Source organism: Pseudophryne corroboree, chromosome 3, assembly GCF_028390025.1.
Source record: "Pseudophryne corroboree isolate aPseCor3 chromosome 3, aPseCor3.hap2, whole genome shotgun sequence".
NCBI lineage: Eukaryota > Metazoa > Chordata > Amphibia > Anura > Myobatrachidae > Pseudophryne > Pseudophryne corroboree.
In genome coordinates, this window is record NC_086446.1 from 429757024 (window position 1) to 429777769 (window position 20746).

General features: G+C 47.3%; 1 protein-coding gene across 1 annotated transcript in view; it reads left to right on the forward strand.

Moving 5' to 3' along the window:
• The window catches only part of RPRD1B (regulation of nuclear pre-mRNA domain containing 1B), a 110095-nt gene that overhangs the window by 50092 nt on the left and 39257 nt on the right, over positions 1 to 20746 (forward strand). Inside the window, exon 3 of the mRNA XM_063960375.1 lies at positions 135 to 271. Within this exon, the coding sequence (XP_063816445.1) occupies positions 135 to 271 (137 nt within the window). The remainder of the gene's footprint in view (positions 1 to 134; positions 272 to 20746) is intronic.

Here is a 20746-nt window from a genome sequence, read left to right on the forward strand (position 1 = left end):
TCTTCAATAACCTACCCCCACCCCCTTTTGTTTTGTTTGTTTTTTTCTTGCTTTGTAGCGGTTTGGTGAATTACACAGTTGTAATGCTAATATCACTTGTATCTTTTCTGTGTCCCTCTATTATTGTCATGCAGTGAGGCAGACGATGGCTGCCGGAAACCATTGGAGAGGCTGCTACACATCTGGCAGGAGCGTAGCGTCTACTCCGGCGACTTCGTCCAGCAAATCAGACTGGCAATCGATGGAGATGACAGCCCTAGGGAACCTCCAGGTACACCGCCCCTGAGGGACCCCATGTGACAATGGTCTTCTCTGCTTTTCTTGAGACATGGATGTGAGCGGCACCGCTTCCTGAGGAGCACATCCTATTAACCCCTCCTCATTCACAGGTGCCCGCATCACATTCATATTAATGCAAAGTCGTTGAACAGGTTGTGTCACTGTTTTGCAAATATATACATGTTTGTGTGTGTTTTTAAAAATAAAATATATAAATATATATTAAATATATACACACACAAACAGACATATATGTCTAAAATCTATTCCTTCTGATGAAAGAACGTGCATCATCATTGCCGCATGGTTAGTCACAAGTTATTAGTCTGCTTGTAAACAGATCACCTCTATTGCCATCACGTTTCTGTACCCTCTGCGTAATGCTTGTTATAGAATGTTAGTAAATGAAATGTGTATGTTAAAATATGGTAGAGCACACCACTAAATAGACCATTGAACACAGTGAAATACTTGCTGTACTAGCATTGTAATTATCAGTCCAAACAACTGTGAAATTTAGTGTAACATACGCCTGTGCCATTGCTTTTCTTACCAGTTTTCCAATCTTCATCTTTAAGGTACCCTGACTGTGCAGGTATTCATGCTTGGGTACAAGTGACTTAAGTAGTACCTCATTACCTTTGATCTGTGCTCAAGCATGGTTATCCTTAAAACCTGGATTGTTAAACAGCTTTGAGAACAGAGTTTGGAAAACACTGCCCTGTAGCACAAAGTTATTGTCTGACTTCATAGCTCAAATGTCTGTTCCTCCCATATCATCTCGTACTCTTGTTATATGGTCATGGAAGTCCCCTGTGGGAACGGGTGCTAAGATAAATATGAGGAACTGAACCGGATCTCACAGAATTTAAAGTCAGCATTAGTTTATTGGGGGGGGTGAATTTCTCCGATCTCTAACCCCATCCCACACCTTTTACTTTACAATCTTTAAGTGGACTTATCTACAGATGTGTCCTCATACGTCATTGCTGTAGTTGCACCAAACAGTCCCTTTCAGCGCACCAGTTTCCGAGATACTTTACTAACACCAGGTGTCATTTTTTATTTTTGCCTATTGGTTTTTCTGAAAATGCATCTTAGTTGCAACGTTATGAGCACAGATGTGCGAGTATTTCATATTAAGTTAACCAACACAGGGGGTCATTCCGAGATGATCGTAGCTGTGCTAAATTTAGCATAGCTACGATCATTCACACTGACATGCGGGGGGACGCCCAGCACAGGGCTAAACCCGCCCCGCATGTCCGTGCCGGCCCCCACCGCAGAAGTGCAAAGGCATTGCACAGCGGCGATGCCTTTGCACTTCAAGAGTAACTCCCGACCAGCGCAGCTTTAGCGTGCTGGCTGGAGTTACTCGTCGCTCCGCGGCCCGCAGCAGCTGCGTATGACGTCACGCAGCCAATGCAGGCCGTTCCCGCACGGTCCGGCCACGCCTGCGTTGGCCGGACCGCGCCCATGAAATGGCGGCCACACGCCGCCATTCCGCCCCCTCCTGCCCAGCGACCGCCTCTGCCTATCAAACAGGCAGAGGCGATCACAGCCCAGCTATGGCCTCCGGCCATCTGGCATGCGCCGGCGCACTACGGCGCATGCGCAGTGGGTACCCGTTCGCTCGGCTGCGATAAAAAGCAGTGAGCGAACGGGTCAGAATGACCCCCACAGTCTCTTAGTGTGTCCTAGTCACATCATGTTGTGACCAATACACCTAAAAGTGCTTTGCACTAGCGGAGTTGCCTGGGTTCTAGCTAATTATTTGCACCAGGCATCTTGCGCTGCACGGCATATTGAGGCTAGATGTATGAGGGCTCATCTGTATTTATCAACCAGGAGGGTTTATTACTGAACGGAATGGTAGGTGCCTAGCGACTTCCTCTTGCTGAAGTTGTGTTGTGGCAGCACACATTCTTTATCACAGGAATTGACCACAAAATGTGAAAATGAACTTGGTACTGTCCCCTAGAGTACTCTCCTTTCCTTTCATTGCCTTCTGTCTTACACCATCGCCTCCAACTGCTGAGTATGCTTATGACATGTAGGATGCTCTGGGAAGGAGGTCACTGCGGGGGTTGGAGGTGAACTGCAAGGATCTCACTAACAAGAGTCTCATGATATGTTGGGGATGTTACAGTCTCTTAAGCAATCAAAATGACTTGCTGAGATTCTCTGGGATCTTGTGTGTCTGTTTTACAATGAGAGGAATGCAGAATGTTTCATATCAGCAATGTTCTCCCTACACTGTGGGATGTGGAAATAAATGCTCACAGTAATACTTATGTGAACTTCACATTTCACCCTGGAAGTCTGAATTAAGACTCTAATGTATTGCACCACACATTTGATTTATTTTCCGGACAGGCCCTTTTTAAATCCTGTTTTTCTAGCGTTTACAGTTTTGCAATGTTTTATTACTGTGAATAGAGAGATAATGGTAATCTGTTTATATTGCTCCCTCTGGTGGTCAGGTGAAAGATCTGGTAAATAAATGGACTTTCACAGATTTTCTGAAGATTAATGTATTAGGGGCTTATATCTACTGTTTATTATTAGTCCTCTGCAACCTTGTAAAAAAATGAACTAGAATTCAGGAGCCAGTCAGTAAGCAGGTGGACTGTTTAAAGAGAAAATGTGTTGTTCCCCTATTGAGAGCTTTAGGCATTAATTAGGGCCAGCAGTACAGGCACAGTGCGTGCCTAGCTCCAGGCCTGATGTAGAGTACTCTCCCATCTGGCTCCGTGCTATACACGGTCTGGGTGCCGTATACATAAGTGTAACAACAAAGCATGTGACTGGTCTAACAAATATTTTATTGTAAGTATTTAAATGGTGTTGCAGTTGTAAAACTGACTACTGCCAATTGTCATGCAGTTGTCTCCTCATACAACTAGCGTTTCTGTGCCACACGGCGCAAGATGCCCGGTGCGATGGACACACTCTGTACCGTAGTATTCTCTACAGTTTGCATCTTATACTCACAGCAGCTTTGGCGAAACAACACTCAGTGTATAAGAGATGCTGGGCTGTGACTTTAACCGCACTGGAATTTGTTTTAAAACTGTACAAATGAGTAGATGAAGCACAATGGAACTTGGTGTGAGAAGAATTGTAGTACTTTGGGCCTGACTCATTAAGGATTGCTAGTGCAAAATGCAGGACTCCTCCCTGCATTTGTAATGTGATCGCAACTCAGATAAGCATTGCAACCATCGGTCACAATGTTAATCTGCGACGGCAGGATGAGGAAGCTTCAGTTTTCTCATCCATGCCGTCGCAGGGCAACTTGCGAGGCCAAGGAAACTGCGTCTCGCAACGCAGTCCTTGTCCTCGTCACTCCTGGAAAACGGGGATGGGGCGACACGCCTCCATTTTCCCCAACACCGGCCACCACAACTCCTCCCCTGCAAGCGCCTCTGACTGTCACTCAGGCAGAGGCGTTCACATATCTGCGCTGAAATCTCAGGACCCGTTCTGCACATGCGCAGGACTCAAACATCGGGGAAATGCATGATGTGGTCCTTTCTGAACTAGCCCCTTTGTTTACAGATTCAGACTCATATGCGCACACACCTATACAAACGTCGCACATCCAATTGATCAGTGCAGTTTAGCCCAAAAAAAGGTTCATCTCTTCCAGTTGTTTTATTTATATGAATAAGACGCACAGTTTCAGCGGGAAAGGCGATTAGTGCGTTTGTCTCCTGGTGCGCTGTGAAGGGGCTATTGGCCTCAACTTGATGAGAGCACATTCATGTCACTATTTACTGACTTTTGTGCTGCCTCAGTTTGTACCTTCCGGATCAACTTTCGCAAGTCATAGGTGGTCTCCTTTCCCGAGAAGGCAACGCATTTGTCAGTAGTTGTGCATTTTGGCAGATATTGTAAACTGTTCCTCTGTATGTATAAACTATTTGTAATACTTCGCAATGTGTTTTCTCTCAGCAAGCTATTTATGGCCTGCTGATTCCAGACTCATGAATAAAATCACTGCAGGAACAAGAGGGTCACACAGGCACTCTGAGTATGGCTAGTGTTAGGGGGAGTATTACAATTGGAATCCTATTTTTGTGATGGAAGCAGAAGATTATGTAGGCCAATGTAACATAAGTTATGGGTTGCAGTAGAAAGAGGTTCTTGCATTCTGCTAAAAGGTGTACATTTTGTTTATGGCTGTGGCTATATGTGTACTGATATCAAAGCTGATCTGTGGCCATGACAGAATAGTAGATGTGTAAGATTACCATGTAGGTAACATTTGGTTTCTGAGCTATTAAACTACAATTCCCAGCATGCTCTGCCAACCTGTCTGCAATGTAGGTTTCCTAGGACTGTTATGGGGCTTCTTATATCACATGTTACCTGTAGTTGTACTATAAACTTCTTCCCCGGTTGTTGGTACAGTTACATTTTGCTTTTTACCATGCCTTCCATCCAATTTCATATTTCATATTCATTCTTCCACAGCAGTTCACATTTCTTTCCTATTGGTAATTGTTTACTTGCATTGCTTATTTCTCTGACGTCCTAGTGGATGCTGGGAACTCCGTAAGGACCATGGGGAATAGACGGGCTCCGCAGGAGACTGGGCACTCTAAAAGAAAGATTAGGTACTATCTGGTGTGCACTGGCTCCTCCCTCTATGCCCCTCCTCCAGACCTCAGTTAGATTTCTGTGCCCGGCCGAGCTGGATGCACACTAGGGGCTCTCCTGAGCTCCTAGAAAGAAAGTATATGTTAGGTTTTTTATTTTATAGTGAGACCTGCTGGCAACAGGCTCACTGCAACGAGGGACTAAGGGGAGAAGAAGCGAACCTACCTGCTTGCAGCTAGCTTGGGCTTCTTAGGCTACTGGACACCATTAGCTCCAGAGGGATCGACCGCAGGACCCGTCCTTGGTGTTCGTTCCCGGAGCCGCGCCGCCGTCCCCCTTACAGAGCCAGAAGCATGAAGATGGTCCGGAAAATCGGCGGCAGAAGACTTCAGTCTTCACCAAGGTAGCGCACAGCACTGCAGCTGTGCGCCATTGCTCCTCATACACACTTCACACTCCGGTCACTGAAGGTGCAGGGCGCTGGGGGGGGGGCGCCCTGAGCAGCAATAAAAACACCTTGGCTGGCAAAATAATCACAATATATAGCCCCAGAGGCTATATATGTAATAATTACCCCTGCCAGAATCCATAAAAAAGCGGGAGAAAAGTCCGCGAAAAAGGGGCGGAGCTATCTCCCTCGGCACACTGGCGCCATTTTCTCTTCACAGTGTAGCTGGAAGACAGCTCCCCAGGCTCTCCCCTGTAGTTTTCAGGCTCAAAGGGTTAAAAAGAGAGGGGGGGCACTAAATTTAGGCGCAATATTGTTTATACAAGCAGCTATTGGGGAAAATTCACTCAGTGATAGTGTTTATCCCTACATTATATAGCGCTCTGGTGTGTGCTGGCATACTCTCTCTCTGTCTCCCCAAAGGGCTGTGTGGGGTCCTGTCCTCAGTCAGAGCATTCCCTGTGTGTGTGCGGTGTGTCGGTACGGCTGTGTCGACATGTTTGATGAGGAGGCTTATGTGGAGGCGGAGCAGATGCCGATAAATGGGATGTCGCCCCCTGTGGGCCGACACCAGAGTGGATGGATAGGTGGAAGGTATTAACCGACAGTGTCAACTCCTTACATAAAAGGCTGGATGACGTAACAGCTATGGGACAGCCGGCTTCTCAGCCCGCGCCTGCCCAGGCGTCTCAAAGGCCATCAGGGGCTCAAAAACACCCGCTCCCTCAGATGGCAGACACAGATGTTGACGCGGAGTCTGACTCCAGTGTCGACGAGGTTGAGACATATACACAATCCACTAGGAACATCCGTTACATGATCCCGGCAATAAAAAATGTGTTACACATTTCTGACATTAACCCAAGTACCACTAAAAAAGGGTTTTATGTTTGGGGAGAAAAAGCAGGCAGTGTTTTGTTCCCCCATCAAATGAGTGAATGAAGTGTGAAAAAGCGTGGGTTCCCCCGATAAGAAACTGGTAACTTCTAAAAAGTTACTGATGGCGTACCTTTTCCCGCCAGAGGATAAGTTACGCTGGGAGATATCCCCTAGGGTGGATAAGGCGCTCACACGTTTGTCAAAAAAGGTGGCACTGCCGTCTTAGGATACGGCCACTTTGAAGGTACCTGCTGATAAAAAGCAGGAGGCTATCCTGAAGTCTGTATTTACACACTCAGGTACTAGACTGAGACCTGCAGATAGTGCTGCTGCAGCGTGGTCTGTAACCCTGTCAAACAGGGATACTATTTTGCGAACATAAGACGTCGTCTTATATATGAGGGATGCACAGAGGGATATTTTGCCGGCTGGCATCCTGAATTAATGCAATGTCCATTCTGTCAGGAGGGTATTAGAGACCCGACACTGGACAGGTGATGCTGACTTTAAAAGGCACATAGAGCCTTATAAGGGTGAGGAATTGTTTGGGGATGGTCTCTGGGACCTCGTATCCACAGCAAAAGCTGGGAAGACAAAATTTTACCTCAGGTTTCCTCACAGCCTAAGAAAGCACTGTATTATCAGGTACAGTCCTTTTGGCTTCAGAAAAGCAAGCGGGTCAAAGGCGCTTCCTTTCTGCACAGAGACGAGGGAAGAGGGAAAAAGCTGCACCAGTCAGCCAGTTCCCAGAATCAAAATTCTTCCCCCGCTTTCTCTGAGTCCACCGCATGACGCGGGGGCTCCACAGGCGTAGCCAGGTACGGTGGGGGGCCGCCTCAAAAATTTCAGCGATCAGTGGGCTCGCTCACAGGTGGATCCCTGGATCCTTCAAGTAGTATCTCAGGGGTACAGGCTGGAATTCGAGGCGTCTCCCCCCCCGCCGTTTCCTCAAATCTGCCTTGCCGACAACTCCCTCAGGCAGGGAGGCTGTGCTAGAGGCAATTCACAAGCTGTATTCCCAGCAGGTGATAGTCAAGGTGCCCCTACTTCAACAAGGACGGGGTTACTATTCCACACTGTTTGTGGTACCGAAACAGGACGGTTCGGTGAGATCCATTTTAAATTTGAAGTCCTTGAACACATACATAAAAAAATTCAAGTTCAAGATGGAATCGCTCAGGGCGGTTATTGCAAGCCTGGAGGAGGGGGATTACATGGTATCCCTGGACATCAAGGATGCTTACCTACATGTCCCCATTTACCATCCTCACCAGGAGTACCTCAGATTTGTGGTACAGGATTGCCATTACCAATTCCAAACACTGCCGTTTGGACTGTCCACGGCATCGAGGGTCTTTACCAAGGTAATGGCAGAAATGATGATACTCCTTCGAAAAAAGGGAGTTTTTAATTATCCCGTACTCGGACGATCTCCTTATAAAGGCGAGGTCCATGGAGCAGTTGTTGGTCGGAGTAGAACTATCTCGGGAAGTGCTACAACAGCACGGATGGATTCTATATATTCCAATGTCACAGCTGGTTCCTACCACACGCCTGCTGTTCCTGGGGATGGTTCTGGACACAGAACAGAAAAAAGTGTTTCTCCCGCAGGAGAAAGCCAAGGAGCTGTCATCTCTAGTCAGAGACCTCCTGAAACCAAAACAGGTATCGGTGCATCACTGCACACGAGTCCTGGGAAAAATGGTAGCTTCTTACGAAGCAAAATTCCATTCGGCAGGTTCCATGCAAGAACTTTTCAGTGGGACCTCTTGGACAAGTGGTCGGAATCGCATCTTCAGATGCATCGGCTGATAACCCTGTCTCCAAGGACCAGGGTATCTCTACTGTGGTGGCTGCAGAGTGCTCATCTTCAAGAGGGCCGCAGATTCGGCATACAGGACTGGGTCCTGGTAACCACGGATGCCAGCATTCGAGGCTGGGGGGCAGTCACACAGGGAAGAAATTTCCAAGGACTTTGGTCAAGTCAGGAGTCGTCTCTACACATAAATATTCTGGAACTGAGGGCCATTTACAATGCCCTAAGTCTGGCAAGGCCTCTGCTTCAAAACCAGCCGGTACTGATCCAATCAGACAATATTACGGCAGTCGCCCATGTAAACCGACAGGGCGGCACAAGAAGCAGGATGGCGATGGCAGAAGCCACAAGGATTCTCCGATGGGCGGAAAATCACGTCTTAGCACTGTCAGCAGTGTTCATTCCGGGAGTGGACAACTGGGAAGCAGACTTCCTCAGCAGACACGACCGACACCCGGGAGAGTGGGGACTTCATCCAGAAGTCTTCCAACTGTTGGTAAACCGTTGGGAAAGGCCACAGGTGGACATGATGGCGTCCCGCCTAAACAAAAAAACTAGATATTGCGCCAGGTCAAGGGACCCTCAGGCAATAGCTGTGGACGCTCTAGTGACACCGTGGGTGTACCAGTCGGTTTATGTATTCCCTCCTCTGCCTCTCATACCAAAGGTACTGAGAATAATAAGAAAACGAGGAGTAAGAACGATACTCGTGGTTCCGGATGGGCCAAGAAGAGCTTGGTACCCAGAACTTCAAGAAATAATATCAGAGGACCCATGGCCTCTACCGCTCAGACAGGATCTGCTACAGCAGGGGCCCTGTCTGTTCCAAGACTTACCGCGGCTGCGTTGGACGGCATGGCGGTTGAATTCCGGATCCTAAAGCAAAAGGGCATTCCGGAGGAAGTCATTCCTACGCTGATAAAAGCCAGGAAAGAAGTAACCGCAAACCATTATCACCGTATTTGGCGAAAATATGTTGCGTGGTGTGAGGCCAGGAAGGCCCCAACAGAGGAATTTCAGCTGGGTCGATTTCTGCACTTCCTACAGTCAGGAGTGACTATGGGCCTAAATTTGGGTTCCATTAAGGTCCAGATTTTGGCTCTGTCGATTTTCTTCCAGAAAGAACTGGCTTCACTGCCTGGAGTTCAGACATTTGTAAAGGGAGTGCTACATATTCAGCCCCTTTTTTGTGCCTTCTGTGGCACCTTGGGGTCTCAACGTGGTGTTGAGTTTCTTAAAATCACATTGGTTTGAGCCACTTAAAACTGTGGATTTGAAATATCTCACGTGGAAAGTGGTCATGTTATTGGCCTTGGCTTCGGCCAGGCGTGTGTCAGAATTGGCGGCTTTGTCATGTAAAAGTCCTTATCTGATTTTCCATATGGATAGGGCAGAATTGAGGACTCGTCCCCAGTTTCTCCCTAAGGTGGTATCAGCTTTTCACTTGAACCAACCTATTGTAGTGCCTGCGGCTACTAGGGACTTGGAAGATTCCAAGTTACTGGACGTAGTCAGGGCCTTAAAAATGTATATTTCCAGGACGGCTGGAGTCAGGAAAACTGACTCGTTTTTTATCCTGTAGGCACCCAACAAAATAGGTGCTCCTGCTTCTAAGCAGACTATTGCTCGCTGAATTTGTAGCACAATTCAGCTGGAGCATTCTGCGGCTGGATTGCCGCATACTAAATCAGTAACAGCCCATTCCACGAGGAAAGTGGGCTCATCTTGGGCGGCTGCCCGAGGGGTCTCGGCTTTACAACTTTGCCGAGCTGCAACTTGGTCAGGGGCAAACACGTTTGCTAAATTCTACAAATTTGATACCCTGGCTGAGGAGGACCTTGAGTTCTCTCATTCGGTGCTGCAGAGTCATCCGCACTCTCCCGCCCGTTTGGGAGCTTTGGTATAATCCCCATGGTCCTTACGGAGTTCCCAGCATCCACTAGGACGTCAGAGAAAATAAGATTTTACTCACCGGTAAATCTATTTCTCGTAGTCCGTAGTGGATGCTGGGCGCCCATCCCAAGTGCGGATTGTCTGCAATACTTGTATATAGTTATTGCCTAACTAAAGGGTTATTGTTGAGCCATCTGTTGAGAGGCTCAGTTATATTTCATACTGTTAACTGGGTATAGTATCACGAGTTATACGGTGTGATTGGTGTGGCTGGTATGAGTCTTACCCGGGATTCAAAATCCTTCCTTATTGTGTCAGCTCTTCCGGGCACAGTATCCTAACTGAGGTCTGGAGGAGGGGCATAGAGGGAGGAGCCAGTGCACACCAGATAGTACCTAATCTTTCTTTTAGAGTGCCCAGTCTCCTGCGGAGCCCGTCTATTCCCCATGGTCCTTACGGAGTTCCCAGCATCCACTACGGACTACGAGAAATAGATTTACCGGTGAGTAAAATCTTATTTTTTCCCACTCCGGCTGCAACAAAGCAGGTTAAATGTAGATAGGTCCCTATACTTAACTTACCATTGGAAAGGTATGGGCTGAGAAAACTGCAGATCTCTCTGTTATCCTGGTTCCATTTCAAATTGAAGGGAAGTACTGTAGGGTAATAGCGCTGCCTGTTACATGTATTCTCCTGCACCCTGCTTCATATACAGTGCATCCGGAAAGTATTCACAGCGCTTAACTTTTTTCAAATATTATGTTACAGCCTTATCCCAAACTGGAATAAATATATTTTTTCCCCTCACAATTGTACTCACAATACCCAATAATGACGACGTGAAAAAAGTTTTGTTTTGAGGTTTTTGCAAATTTATTATAAATATAAAACTAAGAAATCACATGTACATAAGTATTGACAACCTTTACCATGAAGCTCAAAATTGAGCTCAGGTGCATCCTGTTTCCACTGATCATCTTTGAGATGTTCCTACAACTTAATTGGAGTCAATCTGTGGTAAATTCAGTTGATTGGACATGATTTGGAAAGGCACACACCTGTCTATATAAGGTCCCCCACTTGACAACAGTGCATGTCTGAGCACAAACCAAGCATGAAGTCAAAGGAATTGTCTGTAGACCTCCAAGACAGGATTGTCTCGAGGCACAAATCTGGGGAAGGGTACAGAAAAATATCTGCTGCTTTGAAGGTCCCAGTGAGCACAGTGGCCTCTATCATCCGTAAATGGAAGAAGTTCAGAACCACCAGGACTCTTCCTAGAGCTGGCCGGCCGTCTAAACTGAGCAATCAGGGGAGAAGGGCTCTAGTCAGGAAGGCGACCAAGAACCTGATGGTCATTCTGTCAGAGCTACAGCATTCCTCTGTGGAGAGAGAAAAGCCTACCAGAAGGACAACCATCTCTGCAGCAATCCACCAATCAGGCCTGTATGGTGTAGTGGCCAGACGAAGCCACTCCGTAGTAAAAAGCACATGGCATCCCGCCTGGAGTTTGCCAGAAAGCACCTAAAGGACTCTCAGACAATGAGAAACAAAATTCTCTGGTCTGATGAGACAAAGATTGAACTCTTTGATGTGAATGCCAGGTGTCATATTTGGAGGAAACCAGGCACCGCTCATCATCAGGCCAATACCATCCCTACAGTGAAGCATGGTGGTGGCAGCATCATCCTGTGGGGTTGTTTTTCAGCAGCAGGAACTGGGAGACTAGTCAGGAAAGATGGAAAGATGAATGCAGCAATGTACTGAGACATCCTGGATGAAAACCTGCTCCAGAGCGCTCTTGACCTCAGACTGGGGCGACGGTTCATTTTTCAGCAGGACAACGACCCTAAGCACGCAGCCAAGATATAAAGGAGTGGCTTCAGGACAACTCTGTGAATATCCTTGAGTGGCCCAGCCAGAGCCTAGACTTGAATCCGATTGAACATCTCTGGAGAGATCTGAAAATGGCTGTGCACCGACGCTTCCCATCCAACCTGATGGAGCTTTAGAGGTGCTGCAAAGAGGAATGGGCGAAACTGGCCAAAGATAGGTGTGCCAAGCCTGTGGCATCATATTTAGAAAGACTTGAGGCTTTAATTGCTGCTAAAGGTGCATCAATAAAGTATTGAGCAAAGGCTGTGAATACTTATGTACATGTGATTTCTTCATTTTTTTTATTTTTTTATAAATTAGCAAAAATCTCAAACACTTTTTTTCACGTTGTCATTATGGGGTATTGTGTGTAGAATTTTGAAGGGGAAAATGAAGTTATTCCATTTTGGAGTAAGGCTGTAACATAACAAAATGTGGAAAAAGGGAAGAGCTGTGAATACTTTCCGGATGCACTGTACAATTAAATGAAATGTATAATTCACATGGTAGAGTCTATTGTATGTTTAGGAAGTTGAAAATGTTTATTGATACATAAGACACAAATAAGGGACAGTCAAGGAGCTGAAAGTCTAACTAGATTATTTAATCACTGCTGTAAGTAATCAATTACGAAACTAAATAAAAATATAAACCTGCTAAAATCACTTTGTAACCCCTGTAAAACATGCAGATATGTGTTACATTAGGGTTTGAGGTGTTAAAAAGATTGTAAGCACTACATGTTAGCAACTATGTTTTTGTGAAAATAGCGTTTTGTGGGCCTGATGCAGCTGCTGTATGTAAATATGTAAATACTGCAGGAGACATCTTGTGTACTTATCGCAGCCGCCGCCTCCCAGCTTCTGCGACCCACTGCTGTTTGAAAACACAGCATCAGATCCCTTGTAAGAACATCGGCCATCTGAGTAAGACTGTGTACACATCAGACGATGTATATCATCCGATATATCGTTCCGACGCAGCTCGGAACAATATATTGGGCACATTGTCTAATGTGTACCTGTGATTATGCGCTCCTGCGGGTTGTACGCGAAGTCGTCAAATTTGATGTTTGGCATATCAGATGTAATAACCCGGCAGGCTACAGCATGCATTCTAAATGTGGCCATGAACGATATATCACTCGGCTGCGCCATATATCATTCATTGTGTATGGCTGACCGATATATTGTTACATCGGTTGTCCCTTCGGCCGGGAACCACATAGTTTTGTTATGTACCCAGCCTTACCCTCTGATTACTGAGAATGGCCATCTCAGATCTGTAGCCAGGCCAGTAAATCTGTAGATGCGGACATTGGCCTCTGCACCCCCTAGTACACCAGGTAAACCCCTGTGTTTATGAACGCTACCTGAAGCCACTACCACCCTGTCCGCTAATGAGCTTAGGGGGCACTGTGTGCAGCAACGCAGGACCCATCCTGCACATGCACAGTCCTTCTGCCATCGGGTTTGCGTAGAACATTTAATAAGGCCCCATATACCTAGATGTGGTAACTTGTCAGACAATGGTCTATGGGCCTAAATCAGAGGTGGACGCTAATAGTGTAGCTGCTGCGTCTTCGCAAGCAGTGGGTCTGAGATATGCAAATGTCACATCCACTGGCTTCTTACATCTGCTGCTTGCACAAAGGTGCACCATCAGATGAACATCGATCGCACCATCGGACCTCTGAGTACCCCTGTGGTTGCTCAGAATGTCCGTTGCAAGTGAGACGCCTGGGTCAGAACCACTGTGTAAAAAAATGGTCCTAACACGCCTGCATTTGCGTCCCAACAACCCCGTTACTTCCCACAAGTGGTCACCATCTGTCAGTCATTGACTTGGCATCCTAATCCACACTATAAACACCGTCGCACATGCTCAGTGCCACTCTGACGCATACACTGTATCACAAACATTGGCCAGCTGTGCTAACGTGAGCTTGGCACCCACCTCTGAATCAGGCTCTGCGTTAGCATTAGCTCAGTACTGTACGGTCACCTGAAGCCTTGCTCATTAGAGTTGCTCTGTGATCTACACGTCTGTTGCTGTAGCTGTAATGTCCGGGGTGGAGTTACAGCATGTGTAATAAGGCAGCACTATTCCATAGGTCTAAGGTAAATATGGCTAGTTTTGCATATCTATATTTATTTAATAGTGTGGTAAGTAGGAAAAAATATATATAATTTAAATAAACACCCCATTTAAGTACCTGTCAATGTTTTACTACAGTCTGTAGCATTGGCCTCTTCTGCCAGTTAAATAGTATAAAGATAATTATAGCCCCCACCCGCCAATAACCATTACCACCACCACCACCACCACCAAGGTTCCCTCTTTGAGAAGTAATGGACAGTATAGGGGGCTATCTCACCAGTGTAATTATTGTATCTGAATGTATTTGTTCTGTAATTTGCTAAATGTAGCAGTTAATCCCCTGCACTCGCACCCGCTGTTTGCCAGGTTTGGAATAGCAGCTGTTGGAACAAGTGACCTGACTTTAGCAATTGTCTGAAACGTTCATGTCCCCAGTACATGGTGACGGGTGCTGATGGCACAAAGGTGACGGATAAATCCTCACTGATTAACTGTAAACTCTATTTATGTCCCTTAATCTCTGCAGATTTCAGTGCGCCCTAACAATTCATTCTTGCTTTGCTTGAAAGAAGCGCCCGGTATGTTTCCTGCATGCCAGTGCATTAACTCTTTCTCACCCATAATAATGCAATTGAAAGTATTTTCGAGTGGGCTTGTCAGCCCCATGTATGGCAACATTATTGTCTTTAAAAACCGAAACATTAAAAATGAAATGTTTACTGAAGAAGGCTCAGCCCTAACCGTGCGTTATAACATCTTTTCCCAACCAGCAGAACTGGTGTCTGGTAGTCCATCCTTATTTTGAGATACGCAGTCCTGGTGCCTGAATAACAATCATTTCTCTAACGTCCTAAGTGGATGCTGGGGACTCCGTCAGGACCATGGGGAATAGCGGCTCCGCAGGAGACAGGGCACAAAAATAAAGCTTTAGGATTAGGTGGTGTGTACTGGCTCCTCCCCCTATGACCCTCCTCCAAGCCTCAGTTAGGTTTTTGTGCCCGTCCGAGCAGGGTGCAATCTAGGTGGCTCTCTTAAAGAGCTGCTTAGAAAAAGTTTTTTAGGTTTATTATTTTCAGTGAGTCCTGCTGGCAACAGGCTCACTGCATCGAGGGACTTAGGGGAGAGAATTTCAACTCACTTGCGTGCAGGATGGATTGGATTCTTAGGCTACTGGACACCATTAGCTCCAGAGGGAGTCGGAACACAGGTTTCGCCCTGGGGTTCGTCCCGGAGCCGCGCAGCCGACCCCCCTTACAGATGCTGAAGTTTGAAGGTCCGGAACCAGGCGGCAGAAGGCTTTTCAGTCTTCATAAAGGTAGCGCACAGCACTGCAGCTGTGCGCCATTGTTGTGTCACACTTCACACCAAGCGGTCACGGAGGATGCAGGGCGCTGCTGGGGGCGCCCTGGGCAGCAATATTTAATACCTTTCAGGCAAAAAGAATACATCACATATAGCCATTGAGGCTATATGTATGTATTTAACCCATGCCAGTTATCTAAAACTCCGGAGAAAAGCCCGCCGAAATAGGGGGCGGGGCTTATTCTCCTCAGCACACAGCGCCATTTTCCTGCTCAGCTCCGCTGTGAGGAAGGCTCCCAGGACTCTCCCCTGCACTGCACTACAGAAACAGGGTAAAATAGAGAGGGGGGGCATTTTTTGGCGATATTTGATATATATTTAAGCTGCTATAAGGAACAACACTTATATAGGGTTGTTTCCATATATATTATAGCGCTTGGGTGTGTGCTGGCAAACTCTCCCTCTGTCTCCCCAAAGGGCTAGTGGGGTCCTGTCTTCGATAAGAGCATTCCCTGTGTGTCTGCTGTGTGTCGGTACGTGTGTGTCGACATGTATGAGGACGATGTTGGTGTGGAGGCGGAGCAATTGCCGATAATGGTGATGTCACCCCCCAGGGAGTCGACACCGGAATGGATGGCTTTGTTTATGGAATTACGTGATAATGTCAGCACATTACAAAAATCAGTTGACGACATGAGACAGCCGGCAAACCAGTTAGTACCTGCACAGGCGTCTCACACACCGTCAGGGGCTGTAAAACGCCCTTTACCTCAGTCGGTCGACACAGACCCAGACACAGACACTGAATCTAGTGTCGACGGTGATGAAACAAACGTATTTTCAAGTAGGGCCACACGTTATATGATCACGGCAATGAAGGAGGCTTTGCATATCTCGGATACTGCAAGTACCACAAAAAGGGGTATTATGTGGGGGGTGAAAAAACTACCTGTAGTTTTTCCTGAATCAGAGGAATTAAATGATGTTTGTGATGAAGCGTGGGTTAACCCAGATAGAAAAGTGCTAATTTCAAAAAAGTTATTAGCATTATACCCTTTCCCGCCAGAGGTTAGGGCGCGCTGGGAAACACCCCCTAGGGTGGATAAGGCGCTCACACGCTTATCAAAACAAGTGGCGTTACCGTCTCCTGATACGGCCGCCCTCAAGGATCCAGCTGATAGGAGACTGGAAACTACCCTGAAAAGTATATACACACATACTGGTGTTATACTGCGACCAGCCATCGCCTCAGCCTGGATGTGCAGTGCTGGGGTCGTCTGGTTGGATTCCCTGACTGAAAATATTGATACCCTGGATAGGGACAGTATTTTATTGACTTTAGAGCAATTAAATGATGCTTTCCTTTATATGCGAGATGCTCAGAGGGATATTTGCACCCTGGCATCGAGAGTAAATGCGATGTCCATATCTGCCAGAAGGAGTTTATGGACGCGACAATGGTCAGGTGATGCGGATTCCAAACGACATATGGAAGTATTGCCGTATAAAGGGGAGGAATTATTTGGCGTCGGTCTATCGGATCTGGTGGCCACGGCAACTGCCGGAAAATCCACCTTTTTACCTCAGACCCCCTCCCAACAGAAAAAGACACCGTCTTTTCAGCCGCAGTCCTTTCGGTCCTATAAGAACAAACGGGCAAAAGGACAGTCATATCTGCCTCGGGGCAGAGGAAAGGGTAAGAGAGGGCAGCAAGCAGCCCCTGCCCAGGAACAGAAGCCCTCCCAGGGTTCTGCAAAGCCCTCAGCATGACGCTGGGGCTTTACAAGCGGACTCGGGAGCAGTGGGGGGTCGACTCAAGAATTTCAGCGCACAGTGGGCTTGCTCACAGGTGGACCCCTGGATCCTACAGGTAGTATCTCAGAGTTACAGGTTGGAATTCGAGAAGTCTCCCCCTCGCCGGTTCCTAAAGTCTGCTTTGCCAACGTCTCCCTCAGACAGGGCGACGGTATTGGAAGCCATTCACAAGCTGTTTTCTCAGCAGGTGATAGTCAGGGTACCCCTCCTACAACAGGAAAAGGGGTATTACTCCACGCTATTTGTGGTACCGAAGCCGGACGGCTCGGTAAGACCTATTCTAAATCTGAAATCTTTGAACCTGTACATACAAAAATTCAAGTTCAAGATGGAGTCACTCAGAGCAGTGATGGCGAATCTGGAAGAAGGGGACTTTATGGTGTCCCTGGACATAAAGGATGCTTACCTGCATGTCCCAATTTGCCCTTCACATCAAGGGTACCTCAGGTTCGTGGTGCAAAACTGTCATTATCAGTTTCAGACGCTGCCGTTTGGATTGTCCACGGCACCTCGGGTCTTTACCAAGGTAATGGCCGAAATGATGATTCTTCTGCGAAGAAGAGGCGTATTAATTATCCCTTACTTGGACGATCTCCTGATAAGGGCAAGGTCCAGAGAACAGCTGGAAGACGGAGTAGCACTAACCCAACTAGTGCTGCAACAACACGGGTGGATTCTGAATTTTCCAAAATCTCAGTTGACACCGACAACTCTGCTGTTCCTGGGAATGATTCTGGACACGGTTCAGAAAAAGGTGTTTCTTCCGGAGGAGAAAGCCAAGGAGTTATCCAAACTTGTCAGGAACCTCCTAAAACCAGGAAAAGTGTCAGTGCATCAATGCACAAGAGTCCTGGGAAAGATGGTGGCTTCTTACGAAGCAATTCCATTCGGCAGATTCCACGCAAGAACTTTTCAGTGGGATCTGTTGGACAAATGGTCCGGATCGCATCTGCAGATGCACCAGAAAATAACCTTATCACCACGGGCAAGGGTGTCCCTTCTGTGGTGGTTGCAGAGTGCTCATCTGTTAAAGGGCCGCAGATTCGGAATACAGGACTGGGTCCTGGTGACCACGGATGCCAGTCTGAGAGGCTGGGGAGCGGTCACACAAGGAAGAAACTTCCAGGGAGTATGGTCAAGCCTGGAGATGTCTCTTCACATAAATATACTGGAGCTAAGAGCGATTTACAATGCTCTAAGTCTGGCAAAACCCCTGCTTCAGGGTCAGCCTGTGTTGATCCAGTCGGACAACATCACGGCAGTCGCCCACGTAAACAGACAGGGCGGCACAAGAAGCAGGACAGCAATGGCAGAAGCTGCAAGGATTCTTCGCTGGGCGGAAGATCATGTGATAGCACTGTCAGCAGTATTCATTCCGGGAGTGGACAACTGGGAAGCAGACTTCCTCAGCAGACACGATCTACACCCGGGAGAGTGGGGACTTCATCCAGAAGTCTTCCACATGATTGTGAACCGTTGGGAAATACCAATGGTGGATATGATGGCGTCCCGCCTCAACAAAAAACTGGACAGGTATTGCGCCAGGTCAAGAGACCCTCAGGCAATAGCTGTGGACGCTCTGGTAACACCGTGGGTGTTCCAGTCAGTGTATGTGTTCCCTCCTCTGCCTCTCATACCAAAAGTACTGAGAATTATACGGCAAAAGGGAGTAAGAACGATACTAATAGCTCCGGATTGGCCAAGAAGAACTTGGTACCCGGAACTTCAAGAGATGCTCACGGAGGATCCGTGGCCTCTACCTCTAAGACGGGACCTGCTTCAGCAGGGACCGTGTCTATTCCAAGACTTACCGCGGCTGCGTTTGACGGCATGGCGGTTGAACGCCGAATTCTAAAGGAAAAAGGCATTCCGGAAGAGGTCATTCCTACACTGGTAAAAGCCAGGAAGGAGGTGACTGCACAACATTATCACCGCATTTGGAAAAAATATGTTGCGTGGTGTGAGGCCAGGAAGGCCCCCACGGAGAAATTTCAACTGGGTCGATTCCTACATTTCCTGCAAACAGGATTGTCTATGGGCCTCAAATTGGGGTCCATTAAGGTTCAAATTTCGGCCCTGTCGATTTTCTTCCAGAAAGAATTGGCTTCAGTTCCTGAAGTCCAGACCTTTGTAAAGGGTGTACTACATATACAGCCCCCGGTTGTGCCTCCAGTGGCACTGTGGGATCTTAATGTAGTCTTGGATTGTCTCAAATCCCATTGGTTTGAGCCGCTCAATTCCGTGGAATTGAAGTATCTTACATGGAAAGTAACCATGCTACTGGCCCTGGCTTCAGCCAGGAGAGTATCAGAATTGGCGGCCTTATCATATAAGAGCCCATATCTGATTTTCCATTCGGACAGGGCAGAACTGCGGACGCGTCCTCATTTTCTGCCTAAGGTGGTGTCAGCGTTTCACTTGAACCAGCCTATTGTGGTGCCTGCGGCTACTAACGATTTGGAGGATTCCAAGTTGTTGGACGTGGTCCGGGCATTGAAAATATATATTTCAAGAACGGCGGGAGTCAGAAAGTCTGACTCTCTGTTTCTATTGTATGCACCCAACAAAATGGGTGCTCCTGCTTCTAAGCAGACGATTGCTCGTTGGATTTGTAGCACAATTCAACTGGCACATTCTGTGGCAGGCTTGCCACAGCCTAAATCTGTCAAGGCCCACTCCACAAGGAAGGTGGGCTCATCCTGGGCGGCTGCCCGGGGGGTCTCGGCATTACAACTCTGCCGAGCTGCTACTTGGTCAGGGGCAAACACGTTTGCAAAATTCTACAAATTTGATACCCTGGCTGAGGAGGACCTGGAGTTCTCTCATTCGGTGCTGCAGAGTCATCCGCACTCTCCCGCCCGTTTGGGAGCTTTGGTATAATCCCCATGGTCCTGACGGAGTCCCCAGCATCCACTTAGGACGTTAGAGAAAATAAGAATTTACTTACCGATAATTCTATTTCTCGTAGTCCGTAGTGGATGCTGGGCGCCCATCCCAAGTGCGGATTGTCTGCAATACTTGTACATAGTTATTGTTACAAACAAATTCGGGTTGTTATTGTTGTGAGCCGTCTGTTCAGAGGTTCCTACGTTTGTCATACTGTTAACTGGGTTTAGATCACAAGTTATACGGTGTGATTGGTGTGGCTGGTATGAGTCTTACCCGGGATTCAAGATCCTTCCTTATTGTGTACGCTCGTCCGGGCACAGTATCCTAACTGAGGCTTGGAGGAGGGTCATAGGGGGAGGAGCCAGTACACACCACCTAATCCTAAAGCTTTATTTTTGTGCCCTGTCTCCTGCGGAGCCGCTATTCCCCATGGTCCTGACGGAGTCCCCAGCATCCACTACGGACTACGAGAAATAGAATTATCGGTAAGTAAATTCTTATTTTTTCCTACCGGCGAGCCCTTGGATACTATTGCCCAACTGTCCGCACAGTACCCTCAAGACGAGAAAGCTCTGAGGTGTCTGCAGTGCTGGAAATCCCAGTTGATCAGTGATCAGGCATCAGTCTGAGCATCTCATACGTAGTTAGTAATGAGTAGGTGAGTGGAGAAGTGCACTACACCTTTTTCTGGGTTGAGCTCCAGGTCAGTGCTGTAGCCACCCACAGTAGGGGTGTTAGGTAGGCACGCGCCTAGGAGGAAGCACTGTTCACAGATGAATAGTGTGGGTTCATTTTCTTTCCTACATTTACTTTTTCTTGTGGTTTTGCAGTGACTGTCTTGTCTA